This window comes from Anser anser (assembly GCF_964211835.1).
Source record: "Anser anser genome assembly, chromosome: 1".
Lineage (NCBI taxonomy): Eukaryota > Metazoa > Chordata > Aves > Anseriformes > Anatidae > Anser > Anser anser.
In genome coordinates this window covers 38694426-38715358 of record NC_139720.1, presented here as the reverse complement: position 1 = coordinate 38715358, position 20933 = coordinate 38694426, and the positions used below count along the sequence as shown (strand labels likewise).

The 20933-nt window shown below is 36.4% G+C and overlaps 1 protein-coding gene across 4 annotated transcripts in view; it reads right to left on the bottom strand.

The window, feature by feature from the left end:
- Positions 1–454: 454 nt before the first annotated feature.
- The window catches only part of RAB3IP (RAB3A interacting protein), a 29838-nt gene continuing 9359 nt past the window's right edge, over positions 455–20933 (bottom strand). For 2 of the 4 annotated variants that reach the window (XM_083824789.1, XM_083824791.1), the window contains exons 4-11: positions 15982–16077; positions 13321–13398; positions 12759–12962; positions 9880–10008; positions 7530–7642; positions 3960–4059; positions 3799–3868; positions 455–833 (exon numbers count right to left, since the gene is read on the bottom strand). In XM_083824789.1, coding sequence (XP_083680915.1) covers positions 751–833; positions 3799–3868; positions 3960–4059; positions 7530–7642; positions 9880–10008; positions 12759–12962; positions 13321–13398; positions 15982–16077 — 873 coding nt within the window. In that variant the 3' untranslated portion in view covers positions 455–750. The remainder of the gene's footprint in view (positions 834–3798; positions 3869–3959; positions 4060–7529; positions 7643–9879; positions 10009–12758; positions 12963–13320; positions 13399–15981; positions 16078–20933) is intronic. The other 2 variants (XM_083824790.1, XM_083824792.1) reach the window with 1 other exon arrangement.

Here is a 20933-nt window from a genome sequence, read left to right as displayed (position 1 = left end):
CAAAGAAATAAAAAAAAAAACTAATGAATGCAAATCAGAGGGAAAGAAAAGTTTTTAGTGGTCAGATTTCTAACTTGCCTAAGTAAGAGCCAAAGAAGGACCAAGGAAACTTCATTGTTCCTTGATGTCTGAAAAGCATCGTACTTTAGTGGGAGAGGACAGCCCAGTTTATTATGCTGCTGACTCTTCACAGTATACAATTCTCTTCTATTGCTTTAAAAATGAAAAATATAGGAAAGCAGCACTTACAAGAATACCAAGTTCTCCTAATTGTCTGTTAACTGTATTGGCATACATACATACAGAAGATACATACATGCATCTAAACACTACATTGAGGAAAATACCAGACATTCATTCCTTCATCATGAAATCATCTCAGTGTCACAGCTTGGAATTACTTAGCTTTCCAGGGAGGTTCGCAACATTCTGCATCGCAAAGAACAGACAACAGGTACTGCTTCAGACTAACATTTATTTAATCAGAAGTTTTGTTTTTTAATGTAAATTACAATCACTAATACACCTGCAAGTGCTTACCACATTTGTTCAACTAGATATTATTATTATGTACGCATATACAGCATAGGTCAGTTTAAAACAATCACAGTACTTCTTAGTGCAATCTGCAAAAGGAGAAAGATCTTGGACCCACTTTGTGGAAATAAATATCAAGTGACAAAAAAGATTCCGAAATTTTAGAGTTATGTATATTAAATGAAGTTCATGCATGCGCAAGAGTAAAAAGATTTAGAGTTCTTCCTTGTAGTAGCCAAGTTTTGCTAGTGACATCTCTCTTCTCAGCTGCATAACTTCCCAGAACATCTGATCCACTGAAACAGATAAAAATATCATTAAACGCGAGTTAATATTTTAACTGAAGTATACACATTGCCTCAGTTTAAGGAAACTTTAGAAGTAACAAACATCTAGTGAAACCAGAATTAAAATGTGAGTGCTATTTATGATTGTTTTTGAAAAAAATATTTTATTTTGAAAATTCTAAGAGATAGTCCAATTAAAAGACTAAATTTCAGGTTATTTTTTTTTTTTTAATTGGGGAACAAAACTACATCAGTACTTCTTTTCAGCTTTAATTAATTGCAGTGTCTCAATATAATTGTCCTTTCCATTGATTCATTTTTCTGTATAATTAAAAGACTGCAAAACGAAAGAACTTGTTGACTAAGTAAAAATTTTCATCACAAAACCTATAATTTTGTTGTAATTTTTCCATTCGATCCTTCTTCCTCCCTCTTTTGTTTTTCCTACCAGAAATCTGACAGCAGCAATGAATTAGGGAGGAAAGACTTTTTTTAATTTCATCTGTATTTTGCCAAACACGATGAGCCTGATGCATGCCTTATACAGCTAAACATCACTGCAACACAAATCAAAATAATTGAGCATATAATTATTCCAGACAAAAATTATTTCCATGCAGTCAAGATTATGATGTAGACTGAATACAAAGGTTATTAACCCGAGGTTAAGGTCTCCTGTACCATATTTCAAAAAGCATTTTTGCAGAAGTGAACTCCATCTCAAAAATGATACGGTTTAGCAGAAGAAATATGAACAATGAGGACAATTAGGGGTGCCCACATTCTTCTACAGATGTTGTTAGAATATTTATATAAAGCTACAAATCCAAAATTTTTTAATGGTAAAGATGACAATCTGAAAAAACCCAAGCCCAATTTTTTGTTACTTGTGAAGAATAAATAATTCTGATGATGCTGAAACCATTTTGATGGATAAAACACTAAGTCAATTTCTTTATCTCATTAGTAGTGAGGTAAACAATTTTTAGTCAAAACTATATATGCCTTTGTACCGGGTCTGGCTGGGAAGGAGCTAACTCTCCCCCAGCAGCCCATACAGTGCTGTGCTCTGTGCCTGCAGCTGGAACAGCGTTGACATCGCCCGGATGCTCTGCCTATTGCCGAGCAGCGCTGGCACAGCATCTCCCCAGCACAGCCCCAAGGCCAGCAGGCTGAGTGAGGGACATCAGCAGGGCAGCTCACCTAAACCGACCCAAGGGATGTCCCATACCGTACGGTGTCACGCTCAGCAATACAAGCTGGGGAAGAGCGAGGAGAAGAGGGGGGTGGAGACAAGACACTTCTGTTACGGAAGCATTTGTCTGCCCACACAACCGCTGTGTGTATTGAGGCCCTGCTTCTGGTGGCTGAACATCACTTCCTGATGGGAAGTGCAGAGTAACAGTTTTCTCCTTTTCCTTATCCCCAGTCTTTGCTTTTTTTTTTTTTTTCCTCCTCCTCCTCCCTTTTCCTTTAATTAAACTGCTCAACCTGCAATCTTTTGCTTTTTTCCCGATTGTATTTCCTCTCCCTGTTCATCTGTGAAGGAGGAGGGAGAGAACAGCATGGTGGAGCTGAGCCACCCATTGACAGTTAAACAGCCACAGTCCTTTTGTAGGAAGTAAAAGCCTTTACATATAAACCAGATTACAGCTTAAAATAATGCGTTTTCAAGGCCTTCTCCAATGACAGTAATTCAGTAATAATTACCACTGTCTGAAACTTTTATTAAAAGTAATTTAGTATACGTTTAGTATAATATATATATATATTTAGTATATGTAGCTTTTTTGGTCAATTCCATGAAAATAAATCCCTTTAGAAAGGAAAGTAAATAGCACTGTTTGGGTAATGAACAGTCTGTCACCTCAGGAATACTTCAGGTTAGATGTGGGACTTTGGTTTATCTGAAGTCCTGAGCTCTTCAAAGTGGGGAACATCGGAAGAGATTACTATAGATCGAAATACACAGTGTATTTCTAAAATCCAGCCACACAGCATATACACTTTCATAGCCATCTACTTTTATATGGACATACTGAAACCAAATAGCACAGTTAAAGCAAATTTCCGATTCACTGCCCAGATAAGAGTTGAATAGGCAGCTGTTGGATATGCTGTCCTGACAGGAACAAAGCAGCCAGGTAACTCTGGTGGGAAAAAATAAACAGCCTGAAGCAACAGCAGTAAAAATGAATTTCCCTTTTGAGTTGTGGATGGAAGAGAGGTGCAGTGAGAAATGAAGCCTTACATTAGCAGCTACATTCATGAACAGAGTCTTAATCAAGAGACCTTGCAAAGCCACATCAAAGACCAAATGCTTAGTTTTCAACTGCATTCAGATAAACGATTACAGTCTGATTTCCTGCTTTTTGTTGTTGTTTCTTTAAACAATGTATCCCAAAAACACTGTCATCCTTGTCAGTTCTCCCTGAAGGACAGATTGACACGAAGGGCTGCCTGAGTTCTCAAGGCACAAAATGAGAAGAGATGTGCCAATTCACAAGGTGAACAAAGAATCCAGATCAAGCCAACTGAAGATTTTCTGGTCCCTCTTTCCAATGCAACATTTTTCTTTTTTTTTTTTTGGAGTGAAATTGCACATTATTCCATGTGTTGGAACAAGAAAACAGACCTTGTTTTCAAGCTTGAACAAGAACAAAACAATGTAACTGGAAGAATAAAACAACGTACAGCGATAAAAGGCCATCTTTCCACAAATTGTGAAAGAGCCTTCATTTTTGAATACCGTATAGAAAAACTGTCACTTAACTCGCCTTGTCACAGAATTTTTCATGAAATTTCTTACTGAATAATGTAATTTTTAAATGGACTAAAAAGCAGTTTTTTCTTTATAATTTCATGGGAGGGTAGGTATCACCAAGTTCTCATAATTAAAATCAATAGCAAGTTTTAGACACGTGCACTATGTAAATTTCATGTTTATTCAAGCAAAATACAATTTACTACTCACCATCTTGCTGTTTCAACAGTCCTTGCTGTATATATCGGATATATGTAAAGAAGTTGCACACAGAAGTGATCTGAGACGATATAAAAATAATGGTGGTCAATATTTCGTATAATGTTACGGAAAAAATACTACTCAAAATTAAATCATGCTAAATTACTTACCCTGTAACGACAAAAAGGAGAAATGTAGTAGTAGCTGCTTGAATCTCCTAATTTGATTCTATGCTTGCATGACTTGCTTTGTCCACTGAGAGCACATTTCCTACAAAATATAACATTTGCATAATTTAATAAACAAATCTGACATTAATGTCTAACACCCACATGTATTTAAAGCATTAATATAATTACTTTGTATTAGCTCAGATACTCAAGTTTCTGCCTTAATGTAATAATTGTAACTTTAAAATTATGTTGTCAACTATTTTAGCTTGACAAGGACTAATTTTGTTTCAACACCAGTGCATCGTGATATATTTCTGATTTTTAAATCTTTTGTCAGCTTTGGTCAGGTACTTCCACATTCACTAGTTCATGTTTGACAGTCTGGAACAATGGCAACTCCTCAACTCCTTATGTGTGAAATAAACTTGGTTTAAATTATCTATTCCAACTATTAAACAGATTTTTTTTTATTTTTTTATTTTTTTATTTATTTATTTTTTTTTTTTTTACAAATTTCTGCTTGATGTTGCATGTCAGAAAAGATCCAGGCCTATAGAATAATTCTGAAGCTTCTGAAGTCTCTGTCAGATGCATTCCAAGATAAGCTTCGCATTTATGCCCAAGCTGAAATCACATTTTTTACTTTCAGTGTATAAAAGTTTGAGGCAAAGGAAAACAGGTTGCTTGAGAATAATTCTTTCCATTACCATTTTTCCATTTTTACCATATAAAAAGTGACAATAAAATAAATGTACTTTTTCTGGTCCTGTTCCTGTATATTATACAGGATCAAGGAAAGGTCATTAGTCACCAGGAGTTTTCCAAACAGAATTCATGAAAAGGCACAGAATTCAAAATAATTCTTCCAGCATTCTTTTTTCTAAAGTTTGACGTCTCTTGAAGAAACTACTAGTAATACAATGTAAATACACCAGGAATGTGATTTACTTGGAATTTCTATATTGCAGTATCTCGGATGAACTGGGTTGTCATGGTATCCACTGTTTCATTGATTTTGAAAGCTGCTGGCTCTTCTCCCTTCCATTTCTATCTCATGAAAGAAGGGAGCATAAGAAGAAGCAGCCTTTCAAAAGTGAAACAAAAATTATTAAGCTTCTACAGTTCTAAACAGTCGCCCAGAGGCCCTTTTAAATAGTCTGCAGCTGGCCCACAAAATCATGCAAGGCAGGAGAAAATTGAAGAGTGTATATGATTTTCCACAGTAATTTATGAGAACTGACAGAAGTCCATTGATCCAAGAAATACTACAGTGGCTGAAGCAAGCTGATCACAATTACAGCCAAGCCTTTGTGAGCAGGCAAACAGATTTTTAATGCTAAGAAAATAAAGCCCTTTTTTCCCTTCTGGCAACAGAACTACCTTCTATATGTTATCTTCCATCACACCAGGTTAAACGCTGGCATGAGTTACTACTAATGGCTGAGTTCTGCACCGTACAGCTTACCGCTTCGTTCCCCGTGGGGACAATTACTCGAATCCTGTGGGGAAACCCAGCTGTCTTTTGTTAAGGCAATACTTCCTACACACCATCACAGGCACTATTCAATAACTTTTGTATGTCGAGAACCTTTCTTCGCTATTATCACAGCTCCCTGCCCTCCACTCTTTGTTTTGCTGTTGAGCAATTTATTACCTGCTATTTTATGCATCTGTTCCCTCTATCCTCCAGGCAATTGTACAATAAAAAGAATTCCTTTAGGAGCATTATTCTAATTGCCATTAGTATTTATTTACACTGCTTGTCTACATTACGCTACCTATTAAAGAACATGGTTTCAATAAAAATAGTGATTTTCACCATTTAAAATAGAAAACATGAAACTGCAAAACTGCTACTCTGATTAAGTAAAAACCAAAACAGCTGTTTCCCATTCGGTGCCAGCAATATTTAAGACAAAGCACATTTGCTGTCAAATTAAGCTTAAATACTGCACATTCCTCACCTCTTACTTAACTACAAACAATAATATAGAAGTGTTTGTCACTACGTGACAGTGGGAAAAGCAAGAAAAAATATATACTTTTTTTTTATACATCTAAAGTAACTAAAGTACAGTTTGCACATGGATCTTTCAAAATATTAATCTATGCCCAGCCAACTAGTTTGGATTACGTTGGAGAAAAAAAGGTTAAAAATCTCATTAAACTTTTGACTGATGCAAACGAGTGCCCTCTTGGAGTACTTTATCAAGATGCAGGAAAGTTGCTTGAACCACAACAATTTTAGAGGAGTTTGCCAATTGCTCTTTAATGACACACTTGTTTCAGTAGCTTCTTGCTGTCCCCATTCTCTGTGGCAGCTCATAGTGGTGCCTCTTGGACTTGAAATCACCACCCCTTGAGTAGCTCCATCACTTGTGGTTAGGCCTTCTGACTGAGGACTGTTACAGCTCAAAGAACACATTTTCTGGTGACAGTAGTAAGCTGAAGAATATCTGAATGCCTGAATTTTGTTGTCTTTGATCCTTACTAGCTTAAGTCGTAAAACATAATATTCATTTTATACAGATTCTTTAGAAGGAGAAGTAAAAACTTTCTTTTAAGTGTTAAGTGTATTTTTTCTTCAACCCAGAAATAATGAGGAAAAGTGAGAATTAAAAAACAGTAGTAATGACAAAGAAAAAAAACTAGATGAAAACATTTTGATGCAAGTCTTCTACCAGAAATCTGAGTCTATCAAAATAAGTATTACAGAGAAATGTTAACTTGTCCAAAAGATCTCCAGCAGAGAAGCGAAGACTTTCTCAAAATGTGGAAGGTTCTGTATTAACAGTGGCTTTGTTGCTTAACCCTGACATACACTAAAGCACACTAGAAATCTCTTCCTCTCCACGTTCATCAAAGCCCCAGTGCCTCAGGCAAGTCTCTCCCACCTAACCTTGTTGTCTGCATCAGTACCTGACATCAAGTCTTGCCTCAGATTCCTCTAGGACCATTCCAAACTTTCTAAATCAGCCATCTGGTCATTCATCCACACTTCTTACTTTAGGTTTAAACTCATCCTCACTTTCAATCCCTCTTCATGACATTCCTCCTGCTCACATTCAGACAGTTTATTTTACAAATCTCCTCTCATATCCCTCAGCTGACTTTGCCACTCTGCTACATATGCCCTCCATTTCTTATACCATAAATATTTCAAGATGTCTGACATTCAGCCTGTAATACTTCTATACCTATTTTTTCATGATGTTTTCCAGGTGATAGCCTTAGTTGAAAAGACTTCATTTTTAAGTATCAGGCTGGTCTTCACAGAAGTGAATGTTACTTTTACTTCACCTAGGATGCACTGACTACAAGCAGCTCTCCCAAACAGAAAATTTATCTTAAAATGCTAATATAGAACAAACCTTTACCATTTAAGTTTAGTTGCTTACTTTCACCATAAAATTTTGAAACAGCAATCTTGAAATCTGAGATTTTAAGAAATATTTACAAGTTTAAGATATACAAATTTCAATGAGGTGATCAGTTGATAGCAGTTTTCTCAATCCAAGTTATCTCAAATGAGTGCAGATTCCCCCTCTGTCTGTTAGCTTAACATACTTTGGTCCCCCACATTCAACTGCAGAAGCTTTCACAAATCGAACAGGTTGCAAGCCAACAGGTTCAATGCTCAGAGTATTGTTTTCCACAGCTTCCAGAACAGCTGAGGCCAACTGCAAGAGAAATTTAGAAAGCAGTTAAAAACAGCTCAGTGTTATCCGTTGCCTCAAAGCAGTGACACATTTCTGCCTTTGTAAAGTTAGGAAAACTGAAAAAGTCAACTCAAACAGAAATTCAATTACAAATGAGATTTTGCCTGTGCCATACACAAGAGGTCCCATTCCCAGGCTCCAGTTTGAATTCTGCCCTCTAAATAACCCTGCCCTCCCTGAGGCAAGATAACTGCTTTTACAGCATGGAATGTTATGCTTGACTACTATGCTAACTGTATATTCAGTCATTCCTCATAAGCCCAAATAGCACGTACAATTGCACAAGCAGTGTTTCTTTCAGATAGTGGATATGGCACAAACTTTGCTTACTTTAAAAATTGCTCTAATTTTATTAAGTTCTATGGAAAAACAAAATGATGCAGTATGACTTCTATACTTTGCCAAAAAAAAAGTAAATATTAGTCCACTTTTTCAGCCAAAGATAGCTTTAGAATGGTGTTCAAACAAGACTGAACAATATATGGAAGAGCCAACAGGCTACTGTGACTTTGGAACACTGGCATAGTTAAAACATCCCCTTCATTAACGTAAAGAACTGAACTTTGTTTATTATTTATAATCACACAACCATTACACACTAGAAATATGCTCTTTTTGCTTGACTGGACTCAACACTTGCCCAAGACTACTGTTTAAGTATGCACAAGTAATACCCATTACCTTGATTTAGAAGACTGTACTATTTATGTTAGCAGTTAAACATAATTTTGTGCCCACATTCCTTGCTACTAATAGAAATATTTTTCAATTGTACTTTAAATGTTTTAAAACTAGAACGTTATGAAAGAAATTCATACAAAATACTCTTCCAATACCATTTACCAAATACAAAACAAGATTACACTTACACACAAGAGTCTACAAAGAGATAATGTGATACTTCAACTATTCAGAAAACTGCATTCCCAATTATCCAAAAACATAATACATGTGTAATTTATTAACTGCACAGTAGTTTGCTGTTATTCAAAGGAAAACAGAAGTTTGTCACTATGCACAGCATCTGGAAACAATAACTGGTATAGCTGACCAGTGCTAGAAGACTCATTCTCTCCTTAAGAGGAAACACGATTCTACAGTAACTGTATCACTACTGAGGTGGGAAAAAAAAAAAAAGTTGCTGGGAAAGACAGCGGGGTGGCCTACTTACACATACTGCAGAAGTAATTTAATTCCCATAGTAAGAAAGCAAACTTTTTAGTGGGTGAGTTTCATATGATGCTCAAGACCAACCATAATGAACTGGTATACAATTCACTAAAAGATCATGCACACTTCTGGCCAGAAAGTAACAGCAGATGAAAAGCACGGGAAAAGTGCACACACCATAGAAAAACAGATAACTATCCTGAAAAAAATACAGCCTTTTCCAACTGAGACTTTTAATCTTATTAAAAAAAGTCTTATTAAAAAAAAATCAAGTTGGAGGGCTTTAAAATTTGTTATTACTTTATTAAAGATCTACAAATAAAGTTCCTTTCCTCTGGAGAGTGATACTACAACTACAGCCCATAAATGCTGCTTAACAACAAAGAGTAAGTACAGCAGTTGCAGCTGGAACCAGTTCCACAGTAATCCCAGGATGAGTAAAACACCATTCCTTCCTCTGTGTTGGGGAAAGCAGGGAATGGGAAAAATCACACAGTCACATCATTCGTTTAATCTGAAACCATATTCCCAAAGTGTCCCTGCTGAATCACTTCAAATCCCAAAGTCTAATTCCTGAAATTCAAACCTCTCTTCAAGAAGATACCCAGACTTGGCCTTCCACCTGCTCTGATTGATGGGAGAGAAAATAGGGCCACAAAATTAACTGTGTTGGGCTCTATAAACAAGGGGCAGCAACAGGACACTGTGTCTACTAAACAGTACCTTGGACATACTGAGGGAAAACCTACCATCCATTCCTACAAACACTGATTCTGCTAGACAGCATTAACATCTAAAGGTGTAGATAATCTCCACCTATGCGGCCGTATCTAGAAAAGCAAATGGTGAAGAAAAAGTGATTTATTTCAATACTCCAGAATAATCTTAGGTACTTCACTATAAACTGTCATACCGTAATGGAACACAAATGGTAAAGCTTCATATGAATAGATTTTAATAGTCAGTTAGCTTTTTAGGAAAAAGCTTTTTAAAGGAAAAGTATCTGTGACAACATTTAAACTGTTTACCTCACTTTTTGAGAAGGTTAAACATGGAAAAATATCTTCCCGATAAATTTTGTCCAAGAAAGGACATGTTCTGTCCATAGTAGGCTCATCCTTCCAAGATCTGAATTCGTTGTACAAAGATAGGTCAGCCTAAAACACAAAGATTCACATATTTAGTACTGTAATTATCACACCGGATTTGATCATCTACAAATATCCACAGGTAAATAATGAGCCTGAAGACTGTGTCTCCTACCACACTGAAAGAATATTACTATGCCCCAGCTACAAACACCTCCTTAAATTCACTTTCCTAAGTTATGTGACACCAACCTGACGTGCTCAGACTGGCTTTGAGATTCTGTTGACACAGACTTCAGCGCCTTTTCCCTCCAACTGGTTGTCAGATCCCTTTTCTGTATTACAACAGGCTTACATTCCCAAAACCAAAACCTAAAGGTATATGGAGAGATATAAACTGCAGGCCAAAGATAGGTCAGGAAGGTGAGGAGAATAAAACCCAAAGATGAGATGCAACAAATGGAAGAAACAGTCTTGTAGAAAAAGTGCCTCTAGAAATGGCAGGAAGTCATGCAGAACAAGGAAAAAAAAAACAAACTGTAGTCAAAGCACAGAAGACAAACAAAAAGATTACTAAAATGGAAAAATTAGACGCAGATCTCAATGCTGTTCCCACTGTGAGCTTCTTTGCCACTCCACTCCAGAGTAAGAGGAACAGGTGAAAGTGCAAAAAGGAGGAGTGAGGATGAAAAGCAGTATTTTAAGAGAATGTATTTTAAAGAAAACCCTAGACACCAACAACAAAAATTAATACTGCTTTTACAATATGCATCTTAAAAAGCAAATGTGATTTTGAAGTCTTATATTAAAAACAAATAATGTAGATGAGATAGTGAAAAAGGGAAAACAATGTAAGCTAAAAATCAATTTTGATTTTTAATTCATTTTAAAAGATCAGAACCAACCTCTTTTAGTCTTTTATTCTTTACCATATTCTTTATTCTTTCTCTGAACTCCCAGCACTTTACCATTCTTTTACACGTTTCAGGGAGTACTTTTGTTTCTTTTTTTTCTTTGAAAAAATTCTACAAAAATTAGACTGCAGGTTTGTTTTCCAGTAGAGCTACTTGCCTTGCACTCAGGTACAATCAGGACCGACCATCTTAATTAAGCTTGTCCACAAACGTTCTGGTTGCTAGGCCACCAGCCTCATTCCATGAACAAAACTCAATAGGTGTAACTTGCTCCCTAAAGGAGCATTTCCCATACCTTACAAACCACTTTAGGTTTGGTTTTAAAATGAGTACAATCAGGGGATATCAGCAGAAAAATGCTATTTTAGAATCGTACAGTATAAATCAAAAAGTTATAATGCATTTCTTAGCAACTACTGGCTATTTTCTATATCTACCTCAATTTACCCAAACCTATAATTTATAAATAAGCTGCCTTGAAAAAATTGCTCAGTGAATATAGCTTCCTGCTCTTCCTTTCCAATCTACAGTTACGTGTATATCTGCTCCCTACCTTTACTTGCACTTTCACTAAATCAAAATTTTGATTACCTGCAATCAAATACACAGCCAATTGTAACTACAATTTTTAAAATTTTCATGTTTTAATTTTACAATAAAAAAAATTAGAGAAACATTTCAGTTCTTTGAAAAATAAAAAAACACTGATGCATTTAGCATTTACACTGAGTAGATGTTACCTGCCTGCCTAAGATCCAAGCAGCTATTCAGCTTGCCTAAAACATGTTCAATAGCAAAAGCAGTAGACACATCTACGTATCCTTGAGGTTATTCCCACATACTAGGGAGTAGTTATCCGGGATGCTGGCACCCAGAGGTTAGTTTCCAAAGGTTTCTCATTAGAGGGAATCATTAATCGTTGTCCACCATTCATCTTCCCCCTGTCACCTGCGATTGTATAGATTGTTGCTCTACCTTCAGAGTGTCTCAATGTAAAGAGCCCTAGTCTCCCTACACAGAAAGGCTTCTATTGCTTAGATCACGTCATACTTCTTTGTATTTTCATTATGTCCTTTCTGAGATGGAGGTATCATAGCTGTGTGCAGAAATGGATGCATACATTTACCTCCCTGTTTATACATCAGTGTAACACTTTTTGTTTGCCATTTGTTCCTTTCCTAACAAATCCTAAGCCTCTGTAGGTCTTTGATCATCACTGAACACTGATACGGTACCTTTAGAGAATTATCTACAAGTACACTGAATTTTTTTTCCTGCATCATGTAGCTAATTCCAAGCCCACAACTGCACGTCTGCTATAGTTGCCTTTTTTTTTTCTAGGTATATTACTTCTCATTTATTGATTTTGAAGTTCATCTGCTGTTCCACTACCCATTCACTGTCATGAGATAGACCCTTCTCACAGCTCTTTGGGCACTTTCAGATACTACATTCTGAGGACCTGAGAACCAAGCTATTCCCTCAGTACTTCCCCATTCTCAACAGCATGAGCAGATAAAAACAGAGGCCTTCTGGGACTCCAGTGGTAACTCTTCTCTTCTTCAATAAATTATCATTGATTCTGTTCCCTCCCCCCAACTCCCTTTCACCAATTATTGATCTACAAAACAATGACTCCTCTTGTGACAGTTTTCTATGAAACGTTTATGAAAGCTTATGAACTTCCAGTGGTGGACTTTGTTTAAAAAAAAAATAAGCAACTAGAGCCTGCCGTCCAGTTACACTGTTCTTATACAGTACCTACTGATGTGTGTAAAACAGTCTTTCATTAACAAAAATATCTCTTCAATAAACAGTATTGCAAGATTTAGTATATACTAGAGAAAAAAACACTGAGAAAAAACAATAAAACTTGCTTATTAGCAAAAAGAGGACAATCCTCACCTCTTTGCAGTCTTTTACAATTGGCTGCATCATAGTAAGGTCCTGATGACTGCCACCCATAGCACTACTTGTACTCTTGTTTCTTGCATGCCCTTTCTTAAAAGGAGTTTTGACACCAGACTGAAGCTCCTTAGTTGGAGATGTCGGTGAAGTAGACAGCACTAGCGTTTTCAATGCTGCTACTTCAGCCTGAAGGACATCAATCTTGAAAATAAAAATGGAAAGTCAAACAAAAATATCATATTAGCCTACAAACGTGTTAAATCATTTAACAATTTCCAGTTACCTCTGTTCAAATCAAAATTCCATTTTCCAGCAGTACTAACACAGATCCCTATGCAACTGCGTATTTTAATAACACTAGCTTCTTGCACACCTTGCTAGCTATCTGATAAGATTCCGAAAAAGACTCTACATCTGTCAGTGTTAGCTAAGAACAGGTCAAGGCAACACAGAACAACTCAGTATATATTTTAATACTGTATGCACATCTTTTTATTGTTCACACTATAGTTTTAGAACTATGTGGAAAGACAAAGCAAGCAAGTTGGAAAAAACTCACTTTTCCCTGTGCTTCTTTTAACTGTTTTTCTGCTGCAGCTTGTTTGACATTAGCTTCTTTAACCATTTTATGTGCTTCCTGTAAAAAAACGTTTAGCTGGTGTAAATGCTTCAATAAATTTACAAGATCAAGTTTTAAAAAATCCTACCGTTATATCATACTTTTGCTTCACAAAGATTACTTGTAAAACTTGTAAGCTGTGCAACAATCTGCTGAAGTTAAATAGTTACATAGCAAAAATCTATTATTTGGATTCATCACTGCACCAGCAAGTTCCTTCTCTTTGATCTCGAGCCCAGATAGAGATATTCAGTAATTCCTCCCAGCCACAGCCGCCACCACCACCCCCCTCCAGCAGAAACAATACCTGTCATGAATACCAGGCTCTGGTCACATTTCAGGAGCTGACAACTGAAGTTCCTTGACCCCCAATAGAAAAATTTAACTGGTAGCAACAAAAGCAACACGGGCACATTCAAAAGAACTTCTCCCTTCTAGCCAGAATAACCAGTTTTATTTTAATCAGCTGTAAACTTCTGCATGAAAAAACTCGTCAAACAACTGCAGTGTGAATTCTTACCATTAATTAAAAAAAAGTAAAGTAAAAGCTTAAAAGTACTTAATAACCATTAATTAAAAAAAGTAAAGTAAAAGCTTAAAAGTACTTAATAAAGGGTTAATAAACATTTTTTAAGTAGAATAGAAAAAGCACTAAAACTCAATCCAAGTAAGCAAGCAAGGCTAAGCTAATAATGAACAAAGCATAAAAGGACTGGGATTTTTTTTAAACATCTTTTTACCTAAGACTTCTAAGCCTTTTGTCTGCATAATGTATTTGTTTAGGCTCTGATCCAGCAATTTATGCCTGTGATCAAATTTCTGTTCTTATTTGGTACTTACTGAAGGCAACAAGAACTGAAAGATCAGGGCCACTGACTAAATTACTTGGGATAGGATTCTTCTCATATCTGTAAAGCGCCTAGCACATATCTGGACGCTATATAAATAAAACAAAAATGTCATACATCATCACACCAGAACATCTGGCTCCCATTGTCATTCAACATAGCTGTATAATATGGGTTCATAAAATTCTCTTAGTGACAGACACATGCAGGAACGGGCACATACACATCTATACAATGTGTACAAATACATTTAACATCGACCATGCAGTTTCTGCTTAGGGATGCACCTTTAAAAGCAAAGCATGTTACCATGCTATCACAGTGTGATAATGGAATATATACATCCAGCTGTGCAAAACAAGTCTCGATCCTCCAGTGGGCTACATGAATATAAACTCCGGCATATCCACCCATACACTCATGAAATTAATGGGATTCAGAACAGAACATGAATCCAAGGGCTGTAGATCCAAGTGCAAAAATCAAGAAACCTTAATACTGGTTTATTAGAGACTCTTAGTGAAATCACAACACAAAAGAAAATTCAAGTGACGTGCCCACAACAGCTGGGAGTTCTGAATAATTAAAACTCATTAAATAATCATTAATAATGTGTTATATTTCAACACAGCTTTAACAAACTGACACATTGTTTTAATTTATCGACTGTCATTAACATAAAATTACATGGGTAATTACGTCTATTCCTCTACAGTTAAAATGCCTGTCCATCACCTTCCTCCACCCAATCTACACAAATATTTATGCTAAAAAGTAGCTTTCCGGCTTTTCATGTTTACTCTACACGCAGAAGCTTCTTAAAATATTAAGTAACTTTGCCCTACTGGGATGATGAAATAAATTGCATTGCCAATTCACAGAGAAATCTGTTATTTCATTTTTGAACATGAATATTTTCCAGTTTTTATAGCACTTGTATACCATTACAACATCAAAAATATTGTTTCTAAAAACACATCTAACGTTTTTATCTCTACGTGTATGCTGAAAAACAATACTTACAATTTGGTAAACACAAAGTATTACTAGTTTATGAAACTTATTCCAACAAGTTTGCATATCATAATATAGCTTCTAGGTATTCCATGGCAAAATGACAACCAATTCTGTTTCAAGTGTGGATTTAAGATTTTTTTTTTTTCTGTTTAATGCAAGCTCACTTTGTTGGCACCACTGCTCTTTTCTCAGCTGAAAAGGTCCCACTTAAGAGTTCAGGGTTTCTCACTTTGCAACCAGGTTCCACCCTGGTGCATCACTCAGTTTTCTCTTCAAGTTTGTGGGAGTAACATGCTGCCAGACCCAAAATTCAAAAGCTGAAAGCATGGTTAAGTTATATACTGTTGTACCTCCATTGATCTGGAACTGTTACTTTGCATGTAATCACCATGACAACCCCAAATTTAGCTCTTATCTAGATAGCCTTGTTGTCAGACAGAGAAGCTGTCTCAAAATAGTTATGCCAAAAAATAAGCCTAAATAGTTTTAAGCTTTCTGACACATTTGCCTTATTTTCTTCATTTTGTGTCTAGGCAAATTGACAAGCTCAACATCTCTCATCTAAGTGAAAAGTCTACTGCTTACTCTTAAGCCTCTACCAACACACCCAGGTCTTCAGCACACAAATCCCTTTATAAGCTTATTGCAGAAAAAGTCAGCATTAGATACACTGATTCTACATAAAACATCTGGCTCAGCTTCCTTTAAGTATATCACATCGAAGACTCCAACAAACCTCAAACAGACTAGCTGTAAGTTCTTCCAATTCCTGTCCAAGTTGATCTCGCACTTTAGAAAGCCTTTCACATTCTTCATCTTTTAACTTCAGCTCCTATGGAAAATTGAAAGTTATTTATTCTGACTTAGAGTAGTAATTTGGCCTTTTAAAGCTAATACTATAGAGAGGGGGGAAAAGAAAAAAATATCAGAGGAACACAAAACCTTCACTAAACAAAGCCTTTCAAAATATTAGTCTTAAAACTAGAAGCAATTAAATTAACGCCGTGCATACATAGCTATTTCTTCCTCTATACAGCAATCTACCAGGCCAATCTACAGTATCTCTAACCTAAACATCAGCATTTCCAAAATTCGGAGGTAAAAAAAACTTGTCTTCTCTTAAAAGTATAGAAGACTACAGTCCATTAAAACATAGATAAAATTAATCACTGGGACAGACAGAATACCAGTTCTGTTTACCCATTCCTTAACAGACACTTAAAAGTAATCCACAAGTATTTGGTTTTGTTGTTTAAAGAAAAAAGTTTTCAAAAATAGCTTTGCCTCAAGACAATCCCCAATTCTCTTACAATCTTAAAACATATCTTATTATAAATAGCGTCTCGCCTGTAGGTCTCCTTATGACTAACATAATTACAAAATCATACTGTGATTTTATCTGTAACTCTTGTTTATGCAGAGATACATAAATCAAATGAAAATAGCTTATGAAATTTAAAATGTTATTTGTCTATGATAGCACTAAAATATCACCTAAGCGAAGAAGGCACTTTTACAGTAAGACCTTAGTACAGATTTGGCAGTATATGGGATACACATGCCCAATCCTGTCTGTGTTTTCCCAAGTCTGGGGAAAAAGTGCAGTATTTTGGCAGAGGAGTACAAAAAGTTTGACTGGGAATTTGAAAGAAGAGTTCCTCTCCCCTTTCCCACCTATTAAATGCTGGAAGCTCTAGCAAGAAAGAAAAGGATGGAGAGAAAAAACAAGGGAAAGAAAAGCAGAAAGCAGACCATTCTGACCTTTCAAGTGTTTCTTTTATCCATAACTCCCCTCCCATCCACAATCCCCACCTAGCTCTTCTCCATCGTCTTTTCTCCCTGCCAGTCTAGCTCCTACAGTAGTATCACACCTGGGAGGCAGGACCCAAGTCTGTCACTGACATGTTAAAGACTCCAAATACAACCTAACAACAGTTAATGCTTCCAAAACCTCCAGAAACCAGCACAGAATGGACCCGCCTTCAGAAAACTCCAAGAGGCCAGTCCCTACAGAGTCATAAGGAGGCCAAAATGTCAGCTTCTGTACGTTTCTAGGAGGTAATTAGTATTTCTCCCGAAGTCTTCATGGTTGAGTAATGCTGTACACAACAGTATGGGAAACTACACCTCGCCTTGCAGCAGGCTCCCAATTTCTGCGGTGAACTGGCAGCAGGTTTTCCTCTAAGATGAAGGTCTTCTTGTCTGACTCCAGCCCCTAAATTTGATGCCTTTTCAAGACCCATGTACTGGAAAATGCATTATTTCTTTCTTCTTTTATTTGATTTTAACTTTGGACATTTTCATCAATTTTTAGTTTAGTTTATTTGCTATTTTACTTTCCATACATAGCCCTTTAATTACTTTGAAAGGTACCACTTAAATGTGGTGTTTTTTCTCCACAAACATGGTATTTTCTGATAGTACTCAACTCCTACTTACTATGTACTATACTGTACACAATGACCTATTTCTAAGGAAAAAAAATAAGAAAATAAAAAGAAGGAAAATAGATACAGACGGAAGGAAAAAGGAATACAGAAAACTAAAAAGAGAAAAGATACTGAAAAAAGAAACAGTCTGATTTTTTGTTGCTTTAACATATTTCCCATGTAAGGTATGGTTGCATCAAATCTTTCATTTCCCTATTAACAAAATGCTTAAAGCTTAAGTTTTATATGTTCCTATAAATACAGCGCATACATCAGTACTTTTTAATTCTTTGGTTTATTTCACTGATTTATAAGGAAAATGCTACACACATCTTTAGTACAAAAGTGCTATGACACATCGTAAGAGGAGGTTGTATTAAGATTCAGGTCAAGAGCTATCAAACTCACAACAAAGGCAGAACCAACTCGGCTCACTTCTGGCCTATCACCACCAATACACTATTCCAGGCAAGACTGTTGCAGCTTTGCCTGTAACTAGGAAGATTAGGGGGAGGCTTAGATTAAAACGTAGGCAGGCGAGTAAAGCTACGTAATGAAAGCAAAAGGGAGCTGACAGCGTGCAGTCTGTTGCACACAGCTGCTTAGCTGCATTTGTCAAATATTGGGCAAATTTCCGTGACACGACTCCGAAGGAGCACAATATACCACGTTATTTTGTCACGTAAGTTTAATAGCTCCAGCTGATGGTTTTTATGCAGGGAAGAAATAAAGAATGCCCAAAGCAAAAGCTTATCAGTTATTAGAGCCATTACCACCACTTGTGCCTTAAAGCCATTACTGAACACTTTCCAGCCATACATAACACAGAGGCAGAGAAGACAACCACGTGCACTAGATGAACCATCCCTGCCGCAGCCCTCCCCACATCACCGCTCTGATACAGCACATGACGATCAGCTATTGTAAAGCAGAATGCACAGTTTCTGAAGTAGGTGATAAAAATTTGAAACTTGCATGAAAAAGCTTTTTTAAAATATATATTCCTGTATCAAGCGGTCATATTACTGCTTATTTCACCTTGACCTTCACGAATAGAGTACAGGGTGGGTCTTTAGAGAAAAACAGTGCAATAAGTAATGCAAATTACTGCTTCAAAATAATGTTTTAAATTCCAGAAAGAAAGTCATCCTGGATCTGGTTCAGGAATTTAAGCAAGTCATCACTAAATGCAAAAGACCAGAAAAGAACAAAAATCTTCTAGAGATATCACCTAAAGTCAGAACTGCGGAATACGGCTGAATTCTGAAGTTGAAAAAAAAAAAAAAAGTTGGCACCTTAATAGAATACATTTAAATTTGTCAGATTTTCATTCAGCACCCACATGAAACAAGCTACACAGAAATTTGTCTTTTGGATCCACGTTTACAAGGGTTTTCAATGCAATTGAACTGTTGATGGATCTGAATTGAATAGACTATTGAATTATGTCCTACGCTGTGGCTGAAGATGCTTCTGTTTTGCATGCATGTAGTCTTCTACTTGCCTGAAAAAAAATTTGATGCCTGCAACATACTACAACAGCATCAGGCAGCAGTGTGGAAACAAGTCCTTCGTCACTCAACGACAGCAACAAACTCCTACAACACCCTCAGAGAAACCATCTTTAACACTGACAAGCCAGTGGCCTTACAATTCAACTGCTATTTGCTTTAGAGAAGTTTGGAAGCATACTCTTTGGTGGAGTTTGGGATCGTATGTTTTTCCGGAGCCTTCTCATTTTTATTCTTGATGAATTTATAAGCAAGCGACAGCAGAAATATACGAATTCCAAATGTTGTCATATACTGCTCTGGGAATTCCTGGGCAGTTATTGTGAATATATTTTTTCATTAATCCACACAGTTTCTAAAAATACCATATTTTTCTCTGAAAAAATACAGATTTAACCTACAGCAGTGTTAGCCTACTCAGAAACACTATGGTGATAACATCTGTTACACTGGATTCTTTGACAATACAGGAAGAACAACGGAAAAATCCACTTCAAACCCTGTATCAAAATGCAAGATCTGAAGACATAAATAAAACTCACTAGTCCAGTTTGATCTTATGACATGAAGAATGCATACAGAAACTGAAGCCTCTGAAACAAAATCCAAGTCTGAGTATCATGCTTCAAAAAAAGCTGATATTTACAATATCATGTTTTATACTGCTACTCCTTCACAAGAAATCACTGTATCGGTGTAAGAAAACCTCTCAGTTTCACTCTACTAGGGAAAAAATCAATCATGCAAATTTCTATTACAAAAATCAAACTGGTTTAGTCACTGCCAATAAGCCTACAGAGATCTTACTCTAAAGATAGTAGGAAGCATGGAATTAATTCTCAAACCGAGTATGGTATTTACTGTCATCATTTCTGGTGGACTGCTCTTTCCTCACCGGGAAAAGGGGCTACCCATCAGTGTGAGCTGAAAATACAACGCGCCCCAAGAAAACATATCAACACAGAAAATTAAGTTTCCCTCTGCAGTTAAAGATGACATCATTATATTGACAGTCCAATTCATGACTGAGTAACTTCATGGTCAAGTCACACGAAAATTCAAGGAAAACTTGACCATGAACTGCCACAGCTCAGAAACTGCACACAAGCTATCCAAATATACATGCAGTACGGCAGTTACTCAGTATGAAAAACAAACAGAAAGTATCCCATTGCTAAGGCTCCACTAAACTTGCACGTCAAGAAGTACCATATATCAAAATGGCATCGTTCTCTCCATGTTACCTAAATGTGGTTTATTACAGCCACAGTGTCACAGCTCAATCCAAAGATGGCTGAAAAAAATGCAAATGTACGGAGACATGAGGAGATAAGATCCTGGGCACTGAATTACTCAGGCTTTTAACTCCTCCTCTATTTCCTTGATGCTGTTTTAAAAACAGGAATAAAACACGTGGAAAGGTTCAGATCATTTAAAGAAAGGGCTCTTCAGCTCCACTTTATGAAGTACAGCCAGAAAGTCTTCACTGAAAAAAAATGGCCTGAATGGACTCATAGAGTAAAAAATATCAAGTTTTAATTTTAAGGCAGCATTTTGAGGCAAAAGTATGTCCAACCTTACACACTTACTATAGAGCGTTGCCCTACAGTTTTTTCCAGCCCAACCTCTCTCACAATCTTATATGATTTGTGACTGCAACTTACCTAGATTGAAGCAGAAAATACATTTCCTCTCATCATGAAACAAATTTTTGAAAGATTTATTCTTCCAACAGTTTTGCCAGCAAT